General features: G+C 48.4%; 1 protein-coding gene across 1 annotated transcript; it reads right to left on the bottom strand.

The window, feature by feature from the left end:
* Positions 1-726: 726 nt before the first annotated feature.
* On the bottom strand, positions 727-1,554 carry Pmar_PMAR012135 (hypothetical protein; the record flags this gene model as incomplete). The annotated part of the gene is made up of 4 exons (XM_002771920.1): positions 727-810; positions 865-1,022; positions 1,237-1,346; positions 1,541-1,554. The coding sequence occupies 4 exons, from the start codon at positions 1,552-1,554 to the stop codon at positions 727-729; spliced, it is 366 nt and encodes a 121-aa protein (XP_002771966.1).
* Between the last annotated feature and the right edge of the window lie 48 nt (positions 1,555-1,602).

Raw genomic sequence — 1,602 nt, 5'->3', positions numbered from 1 at the left:
ACATTGCGATGCAGAGGGTTACACAGTGGTGACACGACAAACACCCTCCCATCCTCAGATGTCGATTTGAAGCCCATAGGGTTGTCCACACACCAGTAAGCCTGCTCCATATCTCCCCCTTCTAACCTACTTATCACGTGATCAATCAGCCTCCAAAGAGCATTAAACTTCGCTCCTCCATATTCCACGAAAACACACAAGTCGTAGGCATTCAAATTGTGCCGTATCGACAAAGAGTCTCCCCACCCAACAGGAACAGCTGCCTCTAGATCCTCTACCATCCTTCTCACCTTACCACAGGTTCTTGAGAAACTAATATTTTCTATCCACTGCGCATCACAGCTCGACGCCTCTGCTACAGTCATTGACAGTGACAGCCAACAACAACTGAGCACACTGAATCTCATCGAGGGAATAAAATCACTAAGTGACGAGAAGTGAACAATCTACTGCAGACAACCTTCCCATATACCATGTCATTCCCTCCCTCCTCCAAAACGGCGGTCCCCGCTACGCCAACCACTACAACCGTCCATACAGCAATTTCCCTACTCACTGCGTGCCGCTAAATAACATCACTCTCAACCCCCTCGTTAATCACGCCACCAATTTGATCCTATTGAGGCAAACACAATACGAAGGTAACACTGTGAATTACCACCGACTAGACACACCACGAGAAATCACCCCAGCAACAAGGCTGCGTGGGGACGGATGCAACAGGAGTCACCAGCCGAGGCTAGTAGCAACCTCCTCATAATACTGCTTGGCTGAAGCGTCATCGACTGTTGATGGCATGCGGTGTGAGGACTGAGGGAAAGTCATCGACACGACTCAAAATAGAGAACAACGGCAGATCCTCACCTTCATAAATTTAGCGACCTTGGGTACAGCTAGCAAAGCCTTCCTCCAGGCGGCTACCTTTGGCGCTGCACCCAACACCTTCTCCTCTCCCAGGACCTCAATAGCCTCCTCAACCACGCGCAACGCACACGAGTCAGCGACAGTGGGCGTGTTGGTACCTGAATGTAGGGCTATAAAATCAACAACGACAACAACAACGACAACAACAACAACAACAACAACAACAACAATAACAATACAGCATATACAACATATACAACTACAACAATAACAATAACAATAACAATAACAATAACAATACAACATATACAACATATACAACATATACAACAACAACAACATATACAGCAACAACAGCAAGAAAGTACCCACCCGCAATGAACTTGCCGTCCTCCATCTGAGTCTCCCAAGCCTCTATCCACCTCAGACATTTCACGCCCTTCGTCGACGCGGCCTCCTCAAAACTCTGCCCGAACTTAAACCTTATCGCAACGTCAAGCAGCTGAAACAATACAACTACAACAGTGAGGAACAACCACCACTTGTTGCTTACCCCCGAGCCAAGGGCATCAGCCGAGGCCTCAATGATCTCATCGACTCTCTCCTCCTTCCCCTCCGCTCCACCATACAGATCGAATTTACGAGCGATGTAACGGAGAATGGCACCGGTCTGCACCAGACGTTTCCCATCGGGGGTCTCCAACATCGGAACCTGACCGTACCTAAACAAGAGCAACT

Source organism: Perkinsus marinus (assembly GCF_000006405.1).
Source record: "Perkinsus marinus ATCC 50983 genomic scaffold scf_1104296962288, whole genome shotgun sequence".
Classification (NCBI taxonomy): domain Eukaryota; phylum Perkinsozoa; order Perkinsida; family Perkinsidae; genus Perkinsus; species Perkinsus marinus.
This window is presented reverse-complemented; position numbering and strand designations above follow the sequence as displayed.